At 37.6% G+C, this 22,212-nt stretch overlaps 1 protein-coding gene and 1 long non-coding RNA gene across 4 annotated transcripts; one reads left to right on the top strand and one right to left on the bottom strand.

Moving 5' to 3' along the window:
- Nucleotides 1-386: 386 nt before the first annotated feature.
- On the bottom strand, nucleotides 387-17,599 carry LOC111865393. 3 transcript variants are annotated; one of them, XM_023853373.2, is made up of 6 exons: nucleotides 17,004-17,599; nucleotides 14,341-14,486; nucleotides 9,875-10,093; nucleotides 3,898-4,040; nucleotides 2,020-2,155; nucleotides 387-607 (listed from the first exon to the last, which is right to left on the bottom strand). In XM_023853373.2, the coding sequence occupies exons 1-6, from the start codon at nucleotides 17,152-17,154 to the stop codon at nucleotides 518-520; spliced, it is 885 nt and encodes a 294-aa protein (XP_023709141.1). In that variant the 5' UTR covers nucleotides 17,155-17,599; the 3' UTR covers nucleotides 387-517. The 3 variants fall into 3 exon arrangements, with proteins under 3 accessions (XP_023709141.1, XP_023709140.1, XP_033607701.1); XM_023853372.2 differs by having other exon boundaries at nucleotides 3,898-4,043; nucleotides 17,004-17,596; XM_033751810.1 differs by lacking the exon at nucleotides 17,004-17,599 and adding an exon at nucleotides 16,671-16,987 and having other exon boundaries at nucleotides 3,898-4,043.
- On the top strand, nucleotides 14,687-20,777 carry LOC117282394. Its single transcript, XR_004513128.1, has 2 exons — nucleotides 14,687-16,399; nucleotides 20,498-20,777. It is a non-coding gene; the product is annotated as an uncharacterized LOC117282394 (long non-coding RNA).
- The last annotated feature ends 1,435 nt before the right edge of the window (nucleotides 20,778-22,212 follow it).

Genomic DNA, 22,212 nt, shown 5'->3' with positions numbered 1-22,212 from the left:
ACAGGCATATGTAGCGATGATTTAACGCAGCTAAAGTCGTGTCTTATTATATACTGTCCTTCTGACAACATGCCAGCGAAAAATCTAACAATCTACAGCAAAACCATCAATTATTACGGGCGTTATAACATAGGTGTGCAGCTGGACGAAACATAGACGTCGAACCCCCGCAGACGATTTAAATACCTTGACGAAACATACACGTCAAACCACGCTGAACGGTTAATATGTACTAGTATATAAAATACACAAAGTATGCTAAAATTAAAGATCAGATATGGAAATAATACAATTCCAGAAGACACTGGGATGTAAACTCCCCTGAAAGGAAAATAACCAAGAAATACTGTTTCGGAGGATAACTGGGTAAAAAGAAAGGAGAAATGCTGAATGTGAAATGTACTTGTTGGCACTATATAGCATTTTAGAGAATGCTTTCTGAAAATGGACCCAGCACACTGCATTTTTACACTAAAAAATTGTTCATGTCTGATGCACATCACCAAATAAGTATCAATTAACTGCCTCTATATGTGGTGTAACCAAAAGGACTCAGCAGCAGAGGTACGTGATAATGGTCTTGGGGAGATTTTACATCAAACACAATCTGAAACATTAAAAAAAAACAGTATTAGTGGCTGAGGTAAGTTTAGACTGTAATAAACAAATATTCAAACATTTTAAGAGCAGTTAATTATGGACACTTCAACAAGAAATGATCTACAAGCATATAACATAAACGAGAAAATAGTAACAATACGCTGAATGTTAATGGTTAGACAAAAAGGGGGGAGGGGAATACTGAGATAAGTGAGAACTAAAGACAAATGTCATCTTTCATGAGTTGGAACACAGGCATATCACGCAACCAGAATGGACAGACTTCATCCTACAATATGAAGCATATGGACTGCCAGATGGGGAAAAGAGAAAGGGACAGAATTTTGAGATCACAACAGGTGATGAGGTTGTGAAGATGAAAATATTAAGAGTACAGCACTACTTTCTCAAATGTAATGTCACACAGTTTGGTAGAAATTTACTGATGCTTTGGAGGGATACACATCCTTCTGTTAGACAATAGGGACACTCATGTATGATGTACTGGCAGGCAACAATTGCTGCAGGACAGGAAATGTGAATAAACAAAATTAGAAAAGTATAGAAAATTACAAAAAGAACAACAAAAAGGCATTTAAAATACTTAATATGCATATATGAGAGTCAAAAACTGTACAGTGAACACTGCCAGAGAGTCCACTCCCCTTCCCCCCCAACCCAAAGAGGAGGAAATTTGTATGTGGCCATAAACGGACAAATAATATTGTTAAAAGAAGTCTTCAGCAGTCCATGACCTGTAAGAGAGCCCATTCAACTGAAGTGCAAAGGGCAAGCTTGTCTTTTTGTGCATACAACACCGCCGCCACTGCCGCCACCACCACCACCATCATTGTCATCAAGTGATTGTAACGTTAATTATAAATATTAGACTATTCAAGCCCTTAATGCACTTCTTTTCTACTAGACAATGTAATAATAAATTAATATCACGATAATGAATATTGCATTTGTGTACGGACTGAAAGTGAACACGGGCAAGATGGCAACTACAAGCATTTAAAGGAACAAAGACATAGATTGCAGAATAAAATTTACCAACATAGTAGTGAAAGAGGCGGACAAATTTATTTATTTTGGAACTGAAATTCAGAAGGAAAATCGCCAGATTGACATATGAATATAAAAACAGTTCTCTCTCACACACTGTCATTACAGACTTCAGGAAATCAAAAGCTCTGAGGTTGGGGTGGCTTCTAATAGCATACGGTTCATGCCAAAATATGTGAAATTCCTTCACACTGGAAGGTGGGACACACACAGCAAGCAACTATTTTTTCCCCTGAAGGAAGGACAGTAAGCTAGAAAGGAGCGAATCAGGATAATTTCCATTCCAAATTAAGCATCTGTATCCAAAAAAATATCTTAAGTTATAAATAAGTGAATAAATACATAAACTACCTCAATAAAGGGATACAGAGACTCCAGCTTCCTCAGTTCGAAATAGCGATCCACATCAAAGTGAAGCTTGTAACGGCCTGCTGTGAAGTCTGCTTTTTGAATGAAGTTGGAGTAGCGACCATCAGGATTTGTCAGTCTGAAAACGCAACACAGAGGAAGATCTAACATCTGTTATGAGTGTCATGAACACAACATGAGGTGTGACCAAACAATTTCTGGATTGGCTACCTACTGTAGTCAGCATGAAAACTCTCTGCTAGACAATGGTAGAAGACAAACTTCCTAACAGTGTTCCACCAATTTCAAAACCACAGGATGTCACTCAAGAGTAACATGTAATGCAGTAAAGCTGTGTTAAGTACTGCCTTTGATTCTTGTTTTATCAAAAAACAATTACTCTAAACAGCAGCATATATTTGTATGAACAACATAACTGTGTTCCCCACCCTCCGTATTTCCCACATCTAGCCATGTGTGACCTTTTAATGTTTTCAAAAGTCAAGTTAGAACTAACGAGGAGATATGCCATCATGATTAAAGAAAGACTATGTTCTGGGATTTCCACAGATATTTCTAACAATGGCAGAATCACTGGACAAACTGCATCAAGTTTCAACGAAATACTTAGAATGACATGGCACACAACAGCCATTATATGTGGTAAGTGTAAAGAAAATAATTCTGCCCAGAAATTTTTTGATCTCACCTTGTATACTGAGCTTAATTTATGGGTATGTTCCTTTAAACTGTAGCAGTTCTAATACTGAGTAACAATCTTAAGAATTAATGAAATCCTCTCAGGTCATCAGCTGCATCAGTTGGTTAAAAATGGCCCTCATTTCATGTGCCAACAGTCCCCATCATCAGAATCCAAATTGTCCCATTTATATACCAACCAACAAACCCAAACTGAATTTGGGTGCAGTCATACATTTGCTTGGCTTAGTCCTGTCTCCAGGCAGATGTATCTCACTACTGCTTGAGCATATTAGTCACTAGGTACTAAGAGAGACTGAAATTAAAACCTCTGACCCTGTTAATGGGGTGAAGAAAGATCTCAACAGCCTCCTTCATTAAGCAGTCCGTGTATCCTCATGCCTTACCTAACATGGAAGTGTCACTAAAGTTGATATCATGCCTTTTTTCAGTTTATGCTTTGCCATAGCAGACTTCGTTGGCTGGATCGGGCATCTGTCCCATGCACTGCTTACATCTACTCTCAAATATACCTGCAACTTTTAGATTAGATCGAAGCATGTAGAAGTTTTTCTCCAAAGGAATGTGAAGTGTCTTAATGTTGTATTTCACAAGAAGCCTGCTGACTTTGTTTGAGACAGTGAGTGATATGGTAACACCACTATGCTTGCCTACTTCTCTTTCTGTGTCTGATGCCTTTGTTTTTAAACAAGAGGATATATGATATCATAGTTGCTGGATCCATTCTGTCTAAAGGTCTCCTTCAGGTGGCTCAGATCAATGCCCAGGCTCTCATAACTGCATATGCTGTTTTCCCAATGACTCAGAATGGTTAACAGAGCCCACTTCTGTCACAGATGATCAGACTTTGCATGAAGGTACAGGTCCATATGTGTGGGTTTTCTGTATATGGTACATCCCAATGAGCCATACAGTCTTCCACTTACCAAGACATCTAAGAGGAACAGTGTCTTGTTCTGTTGCATATGACAATGGGATCAGAGTGGTCCCTGAAATATCAGTCACTTTTAACCAACTCACACATTGATAGCCCAAGCGGATTGCACTAGTATTGGTGCTATGGAAGCTTCAATCTTACCTCTTAGGGAGTGGGAATGCTCATGTTTTTAAACTTGGACTAAGAATATGGATAAAATAAAATTATTTTCTTTAAACTATTACCCTTCACTGATGTGTGTCCACCGACCATCAATCAGTTTGTACAAACTGACTTGAAGACCACCGACTGGATTACCTCTTGCTGTGTCAAGAACGTGAGTGGAAAGGGGTCCTCCTACTTGCGATGTGGTCATTTCAGATCGAGTCTGCTAAAATAGTACCTTTCAATGAATTGACAAATAATAAAAACACAAATGTGTCATTTCTACAGTGCATTCAAATTTGGTACTTTCTAATTGCAACTGTTCAAATATAAGTGTACTGCATATGTCAACAAATGTATAGTGAAGATTTTCAATCCCTTACCTCAAACAAACTGTTGAGGTAGGTTATTCAAGGCTTCTCAGAATTTTATTTAATTAATTTTTAGAAGCATGTTTTCCATTGCAGTTGTTTCTAGATAAATTCATCCAGATTTTAAGAGATGTACACTAAATGAATCATGAATATTTTATTTCAAAGACTTGCTTACTACTGTTTGTCTTAAGCATATAGATGTTACTTGCAACATCATCAAATACTATGAAAACATTCTGGAAATTCTTAGACAGCTTATAATACTAGGCTGTACAGCAAATTTTACTGCTGTGACTGAACACACAATATATGTACATGTACAGTCATGGAGCAGGAAGATATTTGCCTCTCCCCACATTTTTTGTGGGGTAAGGAATTAAAAGCGAAGAAAATAACATTTTTTACAAAATATTAATAACAAAAGTTAAATGTATTTAAGAAATATTCTTAAATTCTGAAAACTCTAAAGTGATCAGCAACAACAGTCTTAAACAGCTTAACTGTAGGTTGGCAAGCAAATTTTCTGCCCCCCCCCCACACCAGGTGAAATAATAACACACAACATACTTGAACACCTTGATTATGATCTATCTTTGTACCAGATTTCAAACAAAGCAGCATTTCACTGATTATTATTATCAAATGAGCAAACACATATAGATTTCACAAATCTGCTACGTAGTCTTATTAGAGCCTTAAAATAAATTACTTTAATAAAAGTTGCATATTTTTCTAAGATCTATTAACATACAAACTTTCAGGAGCTCACATAACATGGCCCTAGTGTAACTGCCACTTCAGAAATTCATTTAGCTGCCATGTTAAGCAATAAGAAAATACTGAACAATTTGTATAAGACATGCAACTGACAATGTGATTAGAAAATATGAGAATATTTGCTGGACATCAGTATCTTCACACTGGTAGGTGTGCCACTGATGCACAAGGTAATCTTAAACAATCAAGATAGAACAATATGAGATACTTAATTACCACAACACAGAGCATGGAGTTTGATTTTAATCACAACCTACTATACAAATTATAGGATCAAAGTAACACTTGCCTTAATGTTACAATTTACACTTGTTAAATGGTTACGTATCACAGTTGCTCGGTGAATGGCAGAACTCATTCCCTGCTAAACTGTTGACACAAGGCTTGAATCGAAGCAAATGCAAAGGTTATCCTTCTCTCAAAAACCTGACTAAGAAAATGCAAACTATATGATGCTTTATCAGTAAGGTCAAAAGGTTACCACAATCATACTAGTGAGATATAGGACATGTCCGTACAGTGATTATATTACTACTTATATTAAACATGATATCAAACTGCAAGTTTGATGTTACATTATGGTTCCACAGCTGTGTGCTTAATAGGAGCCCATAAGTATATATTTACTTAAACTTATCCTTAACAAACAACAGTACCAAGCAACTCAATGATAAGAAAAGAGACTGATACTGAAGATGGAAAACAGCATAGATATTAAGCCCAGGATGGGATTTGAATCCCAAGATCATCTCACTACTTGATCTGTAAGATCTTAGTAATTATACTGGAACCAACAGGGTATTTGTGCTTATTCAGGGTGTTTTTCTAACACCACTGTTCCAGATAGCAGCACCTATCAGGCTTGCATATGAAAACTGCATTACAGAGAGCTGCTGTGTGATTCCTTAACAGCTGTCAATAGACTTTCAAGAACTCTTTACCGAAATTCTGGCCCCATGAGGGATAGGGTCAAAAGAGGGGGACTCAAATGATTTCTAATTTCAAAATGTGGTAACCTGAAATAAAAATTAACGACTTTAAGAAAAAATGTCACCTGCAAAATGTTTTGAGAAGTTTCATTGTTCTCAGAGGGGTATTTTTTTTTAAGGTTTTATATTCATCAGGTAAATAACCTACCAAACCACTTTTGTGTGACATATACTTTGAATTATTGTTAACTAGATAACCACTGTAGCTGGGTGTATGGAATCTGGCACACAACCCACATTTATTAATATTACTTTAAGTTTTAATTTGATAGCTATAAAAAAATCTCAGAGATAAATCGTATTATGACAATTCAGCTGACAGAACAGTGTTACTTCTGTCATGTATACGACATATTTCGTATTCACTTTATTTCATGGTCTGATGATGGTAATTATAGCATGGCAAAACACATAACCAGTTATATGAAATATGAGAGTTGTTGCTGATACAATTGCCCCTCAACTATCCACAACCAGCTACCTGACTGCAGATTAACTGGAATGACAATAACAAACCAAAACCTGATTCAGGGGAAAATTAAGAGGCGATTGAACTCGGGTAATGCTTGCTACCATTCAGTCTACAACCTTTTGTCTTCTCGTCTGCTGTCCAAAAACATAAAAATTAGAATATACAAAACTATAATTTTGCCTGTGGTTCTGTATGGATGTGAAGCTTGGTCTCTGATATTAAGGGAGGAACATAGACTTAGTAGGTTTGAGAATAGGGTGCTGAGGAGAATATTTGGACTGAAGAGGGATGAAGTGACAGGAGGTTAGAGAAAACTGCATACTGAGCAGCTTCATAACTTGTACACTTCTCCAAGTATAATTAGAATGATCAAGTCAAGGAGGATGAAGTAGGCAGGGCATGCAGCAAGAATGGAGGAGAAGAGGAATGAATACAGGATATTGGTGGGAGAGCCAGAAGGAAAGAGACCACTGGAAAGACCAATGCGTAGGTGAGTGGACAATATTAAAATGGATCTTAGAGAGATAGGATGGAATAGTATGGATTGGATTGATCTGGCTCAGGATACAGACCAGTGCAGGGCTCTTGTGAACACAGTACTGAACCTTCGGGTTCCATAAAATGCTGGGAATGTTTAGATATCCTAGCAGCCCAAATAAAAAGGAATGGTTACTTGTATAACACCCATTTCATATCTTTAATGTTGAAAATGTTTGAATTGTGAACGCTGTACACTCAGGAATTAAAATTATTCATTTCAATATGAATATGATTCATGAAGTCTTCATCTGTCACTGCAAGGAGCTGCTGAATTCTTCCAGTTCAGTAGCAGAAACCTGTCAGTTATGCCAATGTAGCTTAGAACATTAAAAAGTGATGGCGTGTAACTATTACTGCTCTGTCCTGTCTCAGTAGTGTTTCTTACAACTAGTCTCTTTGTTTGCATCCCTACCTGCAGGTGCTGACACCACTTGTCCTTCATTTGGCTCTCTCAAACTCTCTACAACCATCACTCTGCATGCGCACACGCACATCACTCCTCAGATCATCCTCATCCAAATCTGATTTTATACTTGCCATTTTTGTTTGCTACACATTTCTTGCTCCTTCTACCAGCCCAAATAGTGTACCAGTCCTACATGCAAACTCTACTCCAAATGAACAAACATGAAACGTTTTCCCAAGAGCATTCAAACAATGGAATTCCCTATTCATTCAGTCCCATGCATATGGCAAAACCATTAACTATACATGAACACTCAACACACTTGTAAATTATAGCTCTAGATCATAAGCAACATACATTGTACTGGCAAAAGTGAACTCCTATACAGCACTTCAAAGCTGAGCATACTGGTACACTCATATTGATGACAAGGTGTACATGGGTCAGGTGTGAGAAAATGGGTTGGATTTATCTGACTCAGGATAGGATCCAATGGTAGGATTGTGTGAGACTGGCACCGAACATCCAGGTTCCAATGATGTCAAGAAATTTACTGACTAACTAAATGGCTATAAACTTCTGAATGGCTCAACTCCATGGAGTTATTTATACGTACAAGGGTTGAAACTTTAATAGTTTCAACTCTGGTGTAGACACGGCATGCAATGGAACCAAATATTGTCGCTTATACCACACGTTAATTACATACCTACCTTACCTCAGAGCAAATGGACTCTTACCTTCCCACATCACACACATGTGCAGTGACGAGAAGAACAGTCTCATGTTAGCTGGCGGTCTAATGTAGTGTTGTCACGATGTTTTCGAAACAGGAACAACGGAGTTCGATAAAGATTGAGTGTGTCAGAGGCTGTACAGCATGACAATGTCATCAATGTCTTCAAGAGGCTTGCAGGGAATCTGCATTGCCTTACAGAACAGTGGCAAGATGGGTAGAAGCCTTCAATGAGGGATGCCAAAATGTGGCAGACATGCGTCGGCCACGCCATCCTAATGTCAGTGATGAAGAAGTGTATGCTCTTTTCATGTTACTGGAAAGTGAATGACGCCATACGATTCATGCGCTGGCCCAAGTGACAGGATTAGGGCATACGACCGTGCTTCACATTCTGAAGGATTGCCTGGGCATGAGAAAAATTGCATAACGATGGGTTCCACATGATTTGACAGAAATGCAGAAATGGCTACAATACAACGCTGCTCGTAACCACTTGGAGCGCTAGGAGTGTGAAGGAGAGGCTTTCTTACGCTATATCATTATGTTGGATGAGACATGGGACAAGTCGCACGAGCCACAAATGTTAACGCCAATCGGGTCACCAACAAAGATCAAAAGTTTGTCAGAACCCCAGCAACATGAAAGTTATGGTAATTCTCATGTACGACTGTGATGGTGTTATCCTAACGCATACCACTCCCTGAAAGCAGACCGTCAATGCGAAATATTACTGTTTATTTTTGGAACACAACCTGTGACCAGCTTTGAGAAAGAAATGGTGACACTTTCTGCAGAACCCACCCATCATTTTGCAGGACAATGCTCGGCCGCATGCAGCGTAAGCTGTGACTGATTTGTTCAATCGATGGGGCTGGGAAGTGCTGTACCATCCACCACACTCCCTGGACTTAAGCCCTTGTGACTTTGACTTGATTCCTAAGATGAAGGAACCACTTCATGGCATTCACTTTGGAACTGTTCCAGAGATTCTTCAGGCAGCAGACCACTCCATTCAAACTATCAACAGACCAGGCGCTGCTAAAGGTATCCTATGACTTCCACGTCGCAGGCAATGGGTTGTACACAACGCTGGTGACTACACTGTAGGGCACTAAAACTTCGAAACATGCATCTATTTTGTATCGGCTGTAAATAAATAGCTGCCACTATTAAAGTTCCAACCCTCGTATATAAAGGCAGATAAGATGTATACAGAAGACAACAGCTCATAAATCACAACTGTTTAGACATACGAAGAGTGCATGCCACCAAAATTCCTCATTTGGAATTAAGAGGTACCTACATGCCCTCTGATCCTTAAAGTACATATTTTGTTTCATGTAGGATTCGAGGTTTTCACAGTGTTGAGTATGATGAATTGTGTGCTCTGGGATATGGCGCCATGTAAAGCTTGTGTGAAGCAACATTTAAGAGGAATGTATCACCTCGATCTTCAAGGTAGAACATGCAGGCAATATGTTCCTCAAAAACGTCAGTTCACACACGATCTATAAGACACCAAATCCCAGAAGATGGCATTCTTCATTTTGTTTCACCTTTGTAATCTTCTGCACTTGCATTTTTGACTACTCAACATTCAGATAATTAACCACTGAAGACAATCATGAATCCAAGTCAACTACAGAGCTACTTCAGCCAAAATAAAATTTGATACTGGTCATCAATGGAGAACATATATAATATGTACCTCGACTATGAATTACCTGCTGCTTTAGTCAGAAATGAAATGCATACACTACCATTCTTTTTTTTGGTGTAATGGCGGCTTCACCGAATTCCTCAGCAGTCTGAGGAAGTCCACCCTTATCTTCTGCTGTGGAACCATCTTCAGGAACATTAGCATCAGCTATTACGACATTTTCAACAACTTCAACTTCTGTAATATGAGGCTGTGTTAGGATTTCCTCAGAAGTTCCCAGTCCTTCCATAGCTACTTTTCCATCTACTTCTGTTCCATCCTATAAAAATTAACATTTTCTTTTATACTTTGTGCACCATCATATACTCTGTCTGTCTGGATATAACACATACATTAGTTTAAGCAAATAACAAACAACAAACTCCATGGCACGAGTCTGCAAGCGAACTATACCGACCAGGTGACTGCCGCTCGTCAGTGAATTTAGTGCCAACTTTAGCAGATAGAGTGTGTCACATGGTCAGTGCGATGAATCCCCATGGCCGTTAATTTCAGTTTTCTAGACCGGAGCCGCTATTTCCTTCAAAAAGCTCCTCGATTATCCTCACGAGGCTGAGTGGACCCCGTTCCAGACCCACTACTTCTCAGAAAATCTGATAGCGACGGGAATCGAACCCAGACCTCTGGATATGTAGCCAAGAACTCTGACCACTAGGCCACAAAACCAAGTACCTATGGAAAGACTGATAGTAATGTACATGTATCCATGTCTGTTTTAAAGTAAAAAAAGTAGAAATAACCCATTTGGTATAGCAATAGGTTACAGGAGGGGTGGCCGAAGTTCAAATTGCAGTAAGGGCAAGATTTTTCTCTTCTCTATAGTGTCTAGATAGGCCCTGAAACCCATACAACCTCCTGTCCGATGGTTACCAAAGGCTCTTTCCCCTTGCTTAAAGTGGCAGGGGCATAAAGCTGACCACTCACCTCCACCTAGTGCTGAGGTCAAGAATGGTGGAGCTATACCTCAACTACATCATATATCTTCATAGTACAGTGCCTAAATAATTAACCCTTCCGCGACGGATAGTATTTAAATCATTTCCTACCGCCAAACCGATGGGGTATTTAATTATTAAACAGAAAAATGCACTTATCCATGAAAAATTTAGTAACTCTCGCAAAAATTGGTATATTGAGATAAAATTTTCACAGAAATATTCATAAAGAAATGAAGAACAAAACTATATATATATTTTTCAATATAATTATGATAAATAATATTTTTTTACTCACTCGAACTGCTAAAAGTTGAGTTTGGTGTGGTAATCCTGAAAACACTGGTCAATACATAGCCCAACATCACAATCACTGCACCAGTACACGGTTTCTTTTCTTCTTTTGTTTTTTGTACACACTACACATCGCCTTTGTGGTCTAGCCTTTTTTCCTGATGGGGGAATTTTACTAATAAAATGTCTTTCACGAAGCCGGGGGATGGTGTTATCTGATGAATGACGTCGACCTTGTACTCTACGTGCTGCCTGCTCCTGGTCCGTAAACTTCAACAGCAACCCTTCTACCAGATTTACTCTGAATGCTAAGTGGTCTGTCAGTCTTTCCTGATTCTTGTTATAAATTATCATGGCATTTACCACTGTCGCATTCAAAAGGCGTCTGAAGAGTTTCATGTACCACTTATGAAGTCTTTTTCTTTCCACGTTGTAGTACTGTAAAAGCTGATCTTTCAAATCAACGCCACCCATCATTTCATTATAATCAATTATAATTTTTGGTTTTTTTATTTCTTTGTTTCTCTTTATATCTGTCTGTGTGTCGGCATTGTGAAATGTAGAGATCACGGAAACTGGTTTTTTGTCTTGCCACTTGAGAACAGTTATAGGACCTGCGTGCTGAGCTATGATCTCGCCCTTTCTCAACTTTGTGTTTTTTACAGTTGTTGGGACACCCTTTCTGTTCAACCTAAGGGTCCCAACACAGTCAGTGCCATGATTTTTTAATAATTTTGCTAACTGGGGGGAATTGTAATAATTATCCATCCATAGAGTATGACCTCTATGGAGGAGCGGTTCGACCAAATGTAGAACAACAGATGTTGTTTTATTGGTATTTTCTCTGATCAGTGAAGAATTTAGTTGGGTTTCGCTGCCAGTGTAAACAATAAATGACCATAAATACCCAGATTTGGAATCACAGAGTTCATAAGTTTTTATGCCGAATTTTGAAGCTTTCAGTGGCAAGTACATTTTGAATGCCAATCTCCCTTTCCATAGTGTAAGCGATTCATCAATACAAATATTTTGTCCAGGATAGAAGAGTGTCTGAAATTTTTCGTTGAGATGTTGAATGACAGGAAAAATTTTGAAAAGTCTTGTAGGTCCTAGGTAATTATCTTTCTTAGTATTGTCATTGAAATGGAGAAATTTACATATAAGCTGGAATCTGTCTCTCGAAATTACATCAGGAAATGCTGGAGTGTATAGTAATCTTTTCGTTGAAAAGTATGAATTTAGAGTTGGCTTATTGACTATACCCATCAGCAAGAACAAGGCTAAGACCACATACATTTCATTTAGTGTCACTGGTACCCACTGCCTAGCTGGAGATCTAAATGGAAAAACCCTCCCACATATAAATTGTTGCGCATAAGTGTTTGTTTCCTGAACGATATTGTTCACAAAATCCTCAGTAAAAAATAATAGAAATGTCTGTACTATATCGAGCACATTGACAGACTGATTTCTCGGGCCTGAATTTTCAGAAAACCGTTCGCGAACGCCATCATAATTATCCATATTTTGCCAAAAATAACTCTCGTCTGAATCCGCCACTGGAACCCTCGCCACTATTTCGTCGTCATCTTCAATACTAAGATCTTGGATAGCATCAACTACAGCCTGATCTTCAATTTCATTATCACTGTTTTCACTACTATCCGAATATTCGAACTCACTAACTTCCGAGTCGTGAGCAAGGAACTCTTCTAGTTCATCGCCCTGTAAAACTTTCCTACTTGTAGAGGCCATGGTTATGGCGCGACTGAGAGAAGAAAGTGTTATGACATCATAGATTTCTGTATCATTCGTAAGTTTATTTTCTTAGGTTGCATTTGGTTCCAAGAAAAAAGGACCCTCTTGTTTGACTACTTCATTGTGTCAGCAGACTGTACAGCAACCCATTCAAGGAAAACCTTCGTCTGGGGTTTCAGTGAGTGACTCATATAGACAAGCAAAGACCATAGAGTCGAAAGATATATAGTTTTATACATTTTCCTTACTTAGAATTTGAAAAATTTCAATGAAATCTAGGCGCAGTGAGACAAAAGTACGAACTATTACACTAACGATACAAAATAAAAATACCGTGCTAAAAATTCGTCCAAAATAAATAACTCATATACCAATAGAAAGATGAAACCCTAATCTATGTACTTCTGAAAATAAAATTGGAATATCTTTCCTCGTTTTGTCAGCAACGTCCTTCAAAGCTAACACTGCGCAGGTCGGTGAACTGCACAGATGTCGGTGGCATACGATTATTTAAAGGGTCGGTGAAGCACACGGATGTCGGTGCGGAAGGGTTAATTAAGCACAGGGACAACTTTACCTTTACCTACAAAGCAAATCCCTATTTAATGAATCTCTAGGGGAACTGCTTTTTGCATACCACACCACGGTCTTCACTAAACAGACATTATACAAAATTACATCAAGAAACTGTAAATATTCTCATAATAATTACTATATCAATATTCGTTACAAAGTAATTTATTTAAATATGCAGTTAATGAACTGTTCGTACATAAATAAATACAACTATATAAACAATAATATCAAATCAATTTCTAAAAGCAATTAATTGCAGCCAAATTAAACATTGAAAAATATATGATTTTAATCACATAAATATAATTACATAATAAATAATATTGAATTAATTTATAAACTAATTAATGTCATTAAATAAACATAGTGATTATGCTGGAACACTTTCCACCAACAAACAAATATGAATACTGGTTATTATTTCAACCACAATAACATTAAATCAAGGTACAACCTCTAGAAAGTAGAAAATTTCTTACACTAAGTGTGGGTTTAAATATAAATATAACAAATATTATACAGTCTGTGTTACATGAAGCTTCAAAATAAATTTTAACTGGAGTACACCAAATACATTTCATGTTTAGTACAATGATAACTGCTGCACACAAGAACTAGACAGTACATTTTATAATAACTGTAATACTTTCCTTGTCCTAATTCAAGGGAATATTACATTCACACAAAAGTGGTACAAGCTGCTTGCCTTGTATTCTTGTAACTTCATTTAACTATCAGTCAGAAAAAGAACCATTCAGTTCTTATAATATACAGTTTTTAGCCAGTCTTTTGTGAATTTAGACCTTTGGGGAACAACACTAACCACAAAAACACATGGTTAAAACCATAAGACTAAATACAACATTTTACAAACTACACCCATGTCAGTATCAACATGAGAAGGGCCAACATCTTATCCTATATTCTGAAAGAAATAAACTACCTTTAGTGCAAAATTCTTCTGTGCAGCTCTGGTGTGTTTAAGGGTGCACGTATGTTTCAAAAGACTCAGTCTATGGGCATGAAGGCTCTTCTTACAAAACAAACAGTATGCTCTGGTTGGTTCACCTGGTACCCCCTTCAACCAGCCTGAAAATAGAATATGCACAAATAAACTGTATCAAAAGGGGGCTTTCAAGACACCAACCTAATGAATTCTGCAAAGATAGTCTCTAACTGATTAATTCCTTGTAAGATTTGAGGCTTTCATGGCGGTGACTATGAAAAATGCCATCTTCTGGGATGTGGCGCCGTGTAGATCTTGTGCGAACCGACATTTCGGAGAAAAGCCGGTTCACACAAGATATACATGGCACCACATCCCAGAAGGCAGCATTCTTGATTAATTCCTTGTTTTCACTACGAATATTCTGACAGAGTTTCTAGCAACATTAAATATTATGTGTGAGACGGGTGAGAGAGTGGGCAAAGTGTTACGTGTGCATTCATATACAGGTATAATAATAAGAGAGTGAGTGCATATGTAACAATTTCATTTTCACAGAATTATTACAGCAAACTCTATGTTCACAATAGTGGATTACATTGAGGCACCGCACAAAGTGCAAACCACAGGAAAACAAACCCTACAACTGATGCCTTCACACACAAAGCAGGTGTTCTAACAGTGATATGTGCAAATGAACATATTTTAAAATTCTATTTTACAGCATATAAGATCAAATTATTAGATGACAGCAATTATTAAGTTGGAAAAGTTTGTGGAAGAAAACAACTGTGGTCTAATTCTGGTAATAGCCTTGCATTTGCCTGGAAAGACTAGGCCCACCTCCAAAACAGAAGACAGGATTACTGCTTCAGACAGCCTGCTCAGTAAAATTAAGCAAGTTCTGTGACAGCAGGTGATACACAGTTTGTCAGTTTATACAGGGCAATGTAACTTCTCTCCAACAAGCAAAATTTCCTGCAGTGGCTTAAGAGGTAAATGGATTAATCATAGAATGAATGTTATAACAAATCATGTCACACAGCTACATTCAAACTAGAAACCAGTTATCATGACTGAGATTATTGTGGTTTTCCTCAGTCCTTCCAGGAAAATGTGCATCAGTCTTCCACTTGTTACAATGATTTATTGGAACATTTGCTCTGATATGTGACTCATTCTATATCCAAAGGTTTGTGAATATACTTTTCAACCTGTATCTGCATCTGCTTGAATTTGAAGTAAATGAACAATGAACACCATTTCCAATTCATTATTCACCAGTCAACCTATAATAAGAGGTTAAGTACTCTAAACTATAGACAATTATAAATAAACAGCTAGAGCACTTCCAGAGAATACAGAAACACAACAACTTTTCTTTTAGCTGAGGGATCTATCTTGAACACTTTCAAATTCACTGCTCACAAGGTGGTAAATTGCAAATAGAGTTTCGAGAACAAGTTGTGAGATGCCCGATTTATGCCACAAGACACTTTGCTTTTTTTTAAGCTTGAACACAACGTGTTTAACCATGTTCCACTGTGAGGTAAGCATAAAGTAATCCTTGCACTTAATTAATTAAGCATCATGCCATTAAGATGCATGGATGAGTAGAACTGCACTGAGGTGAGTGGCCAGTTTCACGGCAAGGCCACTTAACTCCCAGGACCCAACAGGCAGGTGGCCCCCAGAGCCTATCTTGGTCATATGGAGAAGAGTAAAATTTCCTGTCCCTGTTCAGAATTCAATTCCTTTATTGCACAGCTTAGTCATCATATTAAATGAGCTATCCAAATTCCCACATTCCCATCTAAACCAAATAATATTGCAAGATGAAAAATATGGATTGGAATTGCCTTTGGGAATGTTGCTATTCAACTGTTGTACTAGTTGCTTTCTGCGATATTACTCGACTAACAGTTTACAGTCTACTACAGTTGTGTCTGGCCAGCCAGGAAATCAACACATCAGCAAAGATGAGAACAACTAAGGGCATTCATTATACCACTGCATTCAAGAAAAATGATCCACTGTTGCAGGACTGACTCTACAGGTGAGGCAGAATGCTCCTCACAAAATTAGTTCATTAATTTGCTCGACTTTCATAAATTCAACAGCCCAAGTTTCTCTTAACACTTTAAAAAGCAAAACTTTTTGGGCACTTATGTATATAATCACTGTTTCCAGATGCTTTATGTTGCAATGCAACGTCTTTAATCATTACAAAAATATGGCTATTTTAACGACGCACAGCATCAAAACACTAGGGAATTTAATTCCGTCCAGTTACAGCATTAAAGACTTATATATCTTCGTCCAGTTACCACGAATATTCTTGCAGTTGCGCTGTCTTCGAATGATTACTCTCCTTAGCATGCAAGGCATATTGAATTATGAAAATGTCATTTTAGGATAATACTGTGCACCAAATTAAATTGTTCTGATTTCGTATTCGAAAAACGGAAACCAGTCTTCTGTTTCGAAAACATTTGTTTCATACACTTTAATGACTTTCAAAATTCCAATCGATATGACTTGGAACATGGTCTCAGAACTATTTCTTACACAAATGCACTCATAAGAATGCCTCAGGACCTGACAAATCACTGAATGGAAATAAAACATTAATTTCTGACAGGCGTAGACTTGTTACGTACCCTTAAAATCGGGCATAGATTCCCATTCGGTTCTATATGCTTGTTTGTAATACTTCGGATTTACTTTTGACACAAACCGATCCGACTTCTGGATAGAATTTTCTCCTTCTGAACCAAATTCTTGCCTAACCCTAACTGCACCCGATTCCATCACTTAACATCCAACATCAACCAACCGGTAACCTACTTTCACTGTCGGAAACACCCATACACTTAAAGTCCCTAACAGTCCCTAATATGCTCAAATACAGAATAAAGTCTCACGCGTTTTCTGATCCCGGCAATAATACACTCGGCCAGCTACCGTGCTTATACCATTTCCGATATATATCCATGCAGGTGACAATACACGTATCATGATGCAGTTTTGACGTATGGGGGTTGTCTCATGGGATATTATATGATATGATTTAGCGTGTTTCAGTGTTGCGATTCATGAGCTTAATGACCGTTAATGACTGTTCATGATTCCCTTCGCGGACGAAACGAAATGGGATGTGCTGGCCAATTTTATTGGTTACGTTGAACACAATGAAATTTAGTTGTCAAATACGTATGGTAAAGCTAAATCTTCTTTAACTTGTAGAATTTGAGGTTCTCACAGTGGTAGTAATGAAGATTTCTACCCTCTGGGATATAACGTCATATAGTTTGTTGAAAGAAATTTGATGTTTCAGAGAAACAGGTCGCTTCCATCTTCTTCAGGGTCGCAGAATTAGCCAAGTGAGAAACCAGCGTGAAGCAAGTGGCAAGCAGAACAGCATCTGCTTCACCCTCGTTTCATACTTCGCTTATTCTTTGACCCTGAAGATTGAAGTGACATGCTCCACCGAAACGTCGGTCGACTCTCAGTGGACTACAAGGTGTTACGCCCTAAGAGTACAGGGCTCAGTGCGAGGGGTATGTTCCTGAAGAGCTCACATAACTCAAGAGAAGTTTTGTCAAAGGAATAAATGTATTGCCGAATTTTGAGATTCTCATTATTTCAACTTTTTCGTGCGACCGCACGGAATTTTTCCACGCCAATGTCCCTTGTAATGACCTTGACGTACGTGTGAGTATATGTAAACATGATCCTGGGAAAAATATGGCGTGGGTGGAATTCCGATGAATGGAGACTCCCAGTTCTTGTTATCATAAATTGTAACTTGTGGAGGGTGGGGAGAAATGACAAAAGTAAGAAAGAGAGCTTCTGGGATGGACCTGTTTGTAGTTTCCTTGTAGCTTATGGTGCATTTACATACATGTAATTGCTTAATCAAGAATGGCACCAGATTTTTCAGCAGGTTTAAATTTACCAACTTATGATCATAAATTATGCACAAGAATTAACAAGTAAGAAGTGTATATAAATATCAAAGCACTAAATTCAAATGAGATATCAGTAAAGTTGTCCCTGTGCTTAACTGATTGGCTGCTGCTTTATCCCCGGGGAAATCACCGTGTACTCATTGCGAAGGAAGCTGGGTGGGTCCCAGAACTGATCTGGATGAGAAAACTCTGACCCTTCTGTCATCCAGCCCATAGCCAGTCACTATACTGACTGCAGTATCCCAGCTCCTTGAGATATTAGCTAATTAAACTGTGGAAGGGCAACAAAACTAGAAGATATGGTGTGACAACTGCATTGACATGTTATTCATTCACTACTGATGACAGCTGACATCAGCAGTTGCTGGGATCTTAGTACCTGAAGTGGTAATGATTAATCCTTGCCCCAGATGGTGAAGATATCTTGAATTTAAGACATGTAAAGTTCTTTTCAAATTCCTGTTCCTAATGGTCCTTCCATACAATCTTTTGAGGGGGAGAAGTAAAACATATTTGATCTCTCTGACACCCAATTCTGGTATCCCTGCTGTTACTGCAATTGGTTTTAGTGTTAGTTGTTGAGCTGAGCTGATGCTCAGTGAAATGCATGCAAATGATAGCCCTTAGTATAAAAAAGGTTAATTAACAGATAATTAAAATTCTTCTTCTCATAGGCTGCTAATAACAGGCACAAAGAAGTATTTATTTTTATGTTATTGTGAATGATTTACAATATGGACAAACTATAGTTACTATTTACTTGAACATCTTAAACATTCAACTATGAGTTACTTTCTTGCACATCATTTACATTTCTATCAGTATAATCACAGTTAGAAGGGTATAAACATGTCCTCGAACACACCTGTTTTTATGTAACCAGCAGTTACTCATTTGCTGTGTTTAGCACATCAGGTGACTGCAAGCATTGATGCTGTTGGAACATATATCAGAATTACAAAGAACATACTGTCTAGCATAGTTTTAAGTAGATCAGGTAAAGTATGTTCAAGAGTTGACCAGATGTACATAAATGTTATGGATTATGAATCTGTCAAATGTTATTTCTATTTAGTCAGAATACATGGTCCATATACAAAATAAAGCACCAGGTACAAAATCTTAAGTGTGACTCTTACTGACATATAATCAATTATCTAATGTAAATCTTTTTAAGTTTACAGATATGCCATATAAGTTTAATGATTCAACCATCTTATGTACAACACATTTTTTCCAAAACTGATTTAAAAGTTTCTCCACATCACACTACATGTTTTGACTGCCACTGGTCATCATCAGGTGTTGCCATTTTGTAGTTTCAATGTCTGATATGTGGTCCCAGCTATGTGAGTGTGCATCCCATGGTAATGGGTAGTTCTTCCTGTTGTGTTGTGTCTATTACGGGTGCCTGCTAAGCTGGATTGATCCTATATTTTATGGTGTGTGTTTAATACAGAATGTGCTGGGAAGAACTGTTCAACATGTCTTCAGATTTATTAGTTCTATATCTTTACAACATTTATGTGTGCAGTCACCAACATGTGCATTACAGTCACAATTGCTATGTCAAACAGCACCAACAATGAACTATTTACCTGAATGCTGTTACATTTATATCCAATTTATTTATGTTTCTTTATGAATGTTACACATTCAAACAGAAATTTATAATATGATATGGATAATGTTTAGACTTCATACTGCCATCTGGTCTTGAAGAATCTTTTCCAGGTGTATATGGTTTATTTGATTTTCTGAAAGGACTATACAGCTTGTCGGTTTCATTTCCAATGGTCCCACCCATATTACAGAGAATTTTCCATTTCTGTTTTCTTCACATGTTTGTAATTATATAGTTGTAGTCACATTCCTTCTATAAGACTGCAGTGAAAGAAATTAATAGTCAGTCAATTTGACAAATGTTTTGAATTTTGCTTTTATATATATATATATATATTTATTTATTTCTGTTTTCAATCATTATTGCCCTTCTAGCTAAACATAACAGCTTCTCTTGATTGTAATAGTTTCTCAGTCACATACATTGTTAACAGTTTAGCATTTTCCAGTTTTATCATGGAGATATGAAATGTGTCTTGCTAGAGACTGACCAATGACATTAAACATGTTCAACTGTATCAAAATTAAATAATCTGAAAGAAATTTAACTTGGGTTTCAGATCAAACTGTTGAAGTTACAGACATGTCAACAGTTTCAACTTTTACAGAACGGATAATACCTCCACAATAAATTGTACATGTAAGTTATGCAATTTCATTTCTTCATATTAGGATAAATCTAGCTGAGGTTGATAATATAATTACAGAGGCCTGCTTCAAAACACGACTATGGAGGGGCCATACACTTTCAATATGAAATGTATCTGGGTGGCACACATTTTCATGCCAGATATTGCTATGCTCTTACCATAAGAAAAATAGTCTTTTATATAAGTTAGACAGACCACAGCAGAAAAACAAATATCACTTCACTCTACTGAAAAATGCTGCTTACAACAGTTAATGTAGCAGGAATGTTACAAAAGGTAAAATATATTTCAGAGTATGTCTGTTAGTTATTCAAGATACAAGTACATAAGTCCTTAGTATGTACCTAAAGTTAGAACATATCTGTTGAATTTCACATTTGTGTTTACATATTTGCAAACTGACATCAATATGAACATTTCTGCCACTTTGTATCTCATGGAAAAAACTGCAGACTGCAGTAGATTGGCCAAAAGGACCATCTACAGAGGTTTGTTCCAACTTTCCCTTTCACAGACAGATACTCTGCTATTAACCCGTTGCCGTGGTTCGTCGTGTATGTTTCGTCAGGGATTTAAATCGTCTGGGGGGGTTCGGCGTGTATGTTTCGTCCAGCTGCACACCTATGTTATAACGCCCATAATAATTGATGGTTTTGCTGTAGGTTGTTAGATTTTTCGCTGGCCTGTTGTCACAATAACAGAGTATACTAAGCCAACGAGTTTAGCTGAGATAAGTCATCGTTACATATGCCTGTCTTGCAGCAAATTCGTGTTGCTTCTTGTAGCGGTTTCGTCACTCAATGGCGTATTTGCTTTGCTTGTGAAGTAATAAACACCAGAGAGGTGATGTGTGCTGTTGTATATAATATCATATTGCCCTGAGCTGGCCACACAAACACATTCCATTGGAATTCTTAGAAGAGGGTTGTCCAAAATGTTATTCTCGTAAAATCGATTGCTTTCGCACAGTACATAGCACCCATTTCTTAGAAATACGCCACAATTTAAGGCAGAACACTGTGGTCACCCCCTGAGACGATACGGATGTGTGTGGGGGAGGGAAAAGTACTCATTATCGCTCCAGTTGACGCCATTTTATCGTACTGACCTTGGTGGTCGTTTCGAGAGCCAGCTCTGTGTTTAGACTAATGCTTCAAGGCGTCACCTGCTTACATAGCCGAGATACCGGGTGCTCATATTATAAGGCAAGGTTATAAAACCAACTTTTAAGATCATTTTAGTGAAAGTTTCATCCTTCAAGGCGTACCATTCTCTGCTCAAATACTAAATAACATGCTTCCATTGAAGATATAAAGGGGGTTCATATTATAAGGTAAGGTTATAAAACCACCTTTTAAGATCATTTTAGTGAAAGTTTCATGTTCCTATCTCATAGAATTTAAGAACAATGATGAATAAATAATTTTCGAGCAAAATTTAAATGGCCGGCTGAATATATTACCGCAGGAGCCGCGGCCGCGGAATTTAAATGACCACGTCAAAAGGTTAATTACAATTAAGAAGTTTAATGGAATCAATATCACATGTAATGAGAAACAACAGTATTGGGTTTAACTTATGAACTAACACAGGAATACCAGTTCCTAAGCACTACTGTTATAAAA

This window comes from Cryptotermes secundus, unplaced genomic scaffold (assembly GCF_002891405.2).
Source record: "Cryptotermes secundus unplaced genomic scaffold, Csec_1.0 scaffold295, whole genome shotgun sequence".
Taxonomy (NCBI): Eukaryota; Metazoa; Arthropoda; class Insecta; order Blattodea; family Kalotermitidae; genus Cryptotermes; species Cryptotermes secundus.
The sequence above is the reverse complement of the archived record's forward strand: the minus strand, read 5'-3'. Positions and strand labels throughout refer to the sequence as shown.

Bases quoted from the DNA above. Each gene is read 5' to 3' on its own strand.
- LOC111865393 (XM_023853372.2), bottom strand. From the start codon at position 17,154: ATGGAATCGGGTGCAGTTAGGGTTAGGCAAGAATTTGGTTCAGAAGGA. The intron at 14,487-17,003 runs GTACGTAACAAG...TTCTATTTTCAG, and splicing joins ATCTATGCCCGATTTTAAGG to GCTGGTTGAAGGGGGTACCA. The intron at 4,044-9,874 runs GTAGTGTATGCA...GTACTATTTTAG, and splicing joins TTACACCAAAAAAAAGAATG to CAGACTCGATCTGAAATGAC.